The 2126-nt window shown below is 47.5% G+C and overlaps 1 protein-coding gene across 1 annotated transcript; it reads right to left on the bottom strand.

Moving 5' to 3' along the window:
* Window positions 1–1851, bottom strand: LOC308620768 (ferritin light chain-like; the record flags this gene model as incomplete). Its single annotated transcript, XM_081240677.1, has 2 exons — window positions 1–1552; window positions 1848–1851. 2 exons carry the CDS (start codon window positions 1849–1851, stop codon window positions 882–884), a joined length of 675 nt encoding a protein of 224 aa, XP_081096803.1. The 3' UTR covers window positions 1–881.
* Between the last annotated feature and the right edge of the window lie 275 nt (window positions 1852–2126).

Genomic DNA, 2126 nt, shown 5'->3' with positions numbered 1-2126 from the left:
GTTTACAGCTGCATTAGGAGGACAAGCACTACCATTCGCATGAAAAGTAGGGCAGACGTCAGTTGCAAAAGCTTCTAGCCATACACATAGGGAAATACATAAATGATACACCTTATTGCATTCACCCATTCACCCTCCCCTGTTCACGCTAATTGGAAATTTCTATCCATTTCAGAGAAGTAACACAACTATCAATCATTTTCCCTGGCACGAATCTTCCAGGAGGAAGAAAATGGAACACGCCTAGCAGCAGAGCTCACGCACTAGCCCATGTGTCTTAGATTTAATATCTGATCACTAGCTGGATTGAAGCCAAGAGGTGGTTCACAAAGTTGCTGCATATTAGAATCACCTGGGGAACTCTGAGACCTCCCCGTGCCCAGGCTCCTCCTTAGACCTACTGAATCAAAATCTCTGGGGCTGGGACCCAGACACCAAAGTTTCTCTTAAAAGCTCTTTAGGGAAAGGGATATGGGAACAGATGTATATGTATAACTGATTCAGTTTGTTATAAAGCAGAAACTAATTAAAAAAATATTTAATACTAAAAAAAAAAAAGAGCTCTTTAGGTAATTCATACGAGCAGCAAAGCTTGAGAACCAGCCCAATAACGGGAACAAACGTATTTCACACAGATAAAGTGGGGCAATTCATATGTTAAAAGAACATGAATATATATATATATATATATATATATATATATTTCTTTTTTTCTCTTTATTCTGTTTGTGTTTCAAATAGGCTTTTTTTTTCCTTCTGCAAAAAGCGTTATTGTTTCCATTTGGTCCAAGGCTTGGGAGAGTGCTCCAGGGCGGTTACAAAGCTGCCTAGTGGCTGCAGAGCTGGGCTTCGGGCAGAAGCTCTGATGCCAGAGGGGCTCCTCAGAGGCCGCTGGACTTCAGAGACTCCTGTTTGTGCTCGAGCGTGAGCCTTTCGAAAAGATACTCGCCCAGCACAGCCTGCGGACCAGCCAGCCTGCGGAGGTTGGTCAGGTGGTTGCCCATCTTCTTGATGAGTTTCAGCTGCTCCTCCAGGAAGCGGCTCTCCAGGAAGTCACAGAGGTGAGAGTCTGCGCGGGCAGGACCCAGGGCGCGCAGATCCGATAGTGCCTGGTTCAGGTTCTTCTCCCTAAGAATGGCGGCTTGCACAGTGTCCTGGGTTTTACCCCACTCATCTTGAGAAGGCTTCCGCGCATCCTGGAAGAGGGCGCGGCCGCAGCACTTGTTTTGCATTTTCAAGAGTCGCTGGGCGCCCTCACACTTCTCTTCAGCCAGTTGGCGAAAAATGTGGCCCCCATTGTCCAGAGTCCCACTGTTGCTGTGGAAATAGAAGCTTAGAGAGAGGTAAGTGTCCACAGATGCATGTTGAACAGGCGGTGGATGGCGGCCTCCACCTCGATGGAATAATTCTGACGAACCTGGGAACTCGTGGTTGATCAGTGATAAGGAGCTAAGCTCCAAAAACGGTGTTGGCCTGTCCTGGAGGCTGAGGATAGCTGAGTGGCTGATTCCAAAGGTTGCGACAGGAAGAAATGTTGGAGTGTGGTCGGGGGCTGGAGCAAGGAGCGTCCCTGGGTCTGTTCATTCCAAACACTGTTGAAGCCAAAGACAGATCTGCAGGACTGCCGAGTGCACTGCCTCAAATAGGCTTTGATATAAATGAACAAGAAGTCCAAGCAAGGACAAAACTTACCCTTCCCCCCACCAAAATAGCTGGTGATACTAGAATCTAGATCTGGGAAGGGCTTCTTCCATTACTTTAACATTCCAAGCCACTAGAGCAGTGGTTCTCAAAGTATGGTCACCTTGTAACCAAGCAGTACCCTATGGGGCCTTCCTAGGCCAGACCCATCCTCCATAGCCTCTGCTGTAGTTCCTCTCTGAAGTCCTCAGATAATAGTATCTCAGGCATATTTCTTGAGTTTTCAGATGCTAAAAACCACCACCCAGTGGAAGAAGTTAACTCTTTGATGATCATGAGCACACAGCCCCCAGACCTTCTGGCACCTAAGGATGGATAATGTTACCTGCCCTGTGGCCTCAACATCAGCCAGTCAGATGATTGTGCACGAGCTGATCACATTCCCTGGGACGTCCCTCCCTCACGTGGCCTTTAAAAATGCTTTG

Source organism: Mesoplodon bidens (assembly GCF_964165515.1).
Source record: "Mesoplodon bidens genome assembly, chromosome: 7".
Taxonomy (NCBI): Eukaryota; Metazoa; Chordata; class Mammalia; order Artiodactyla; family Ziphiidae; genus Mesoplodon; species Mesoplodon bidens.
Note: the sequence above shows the minus strand (reverse complement) of the source record. Positions and strands in the feature narration are given on the sequence as shown.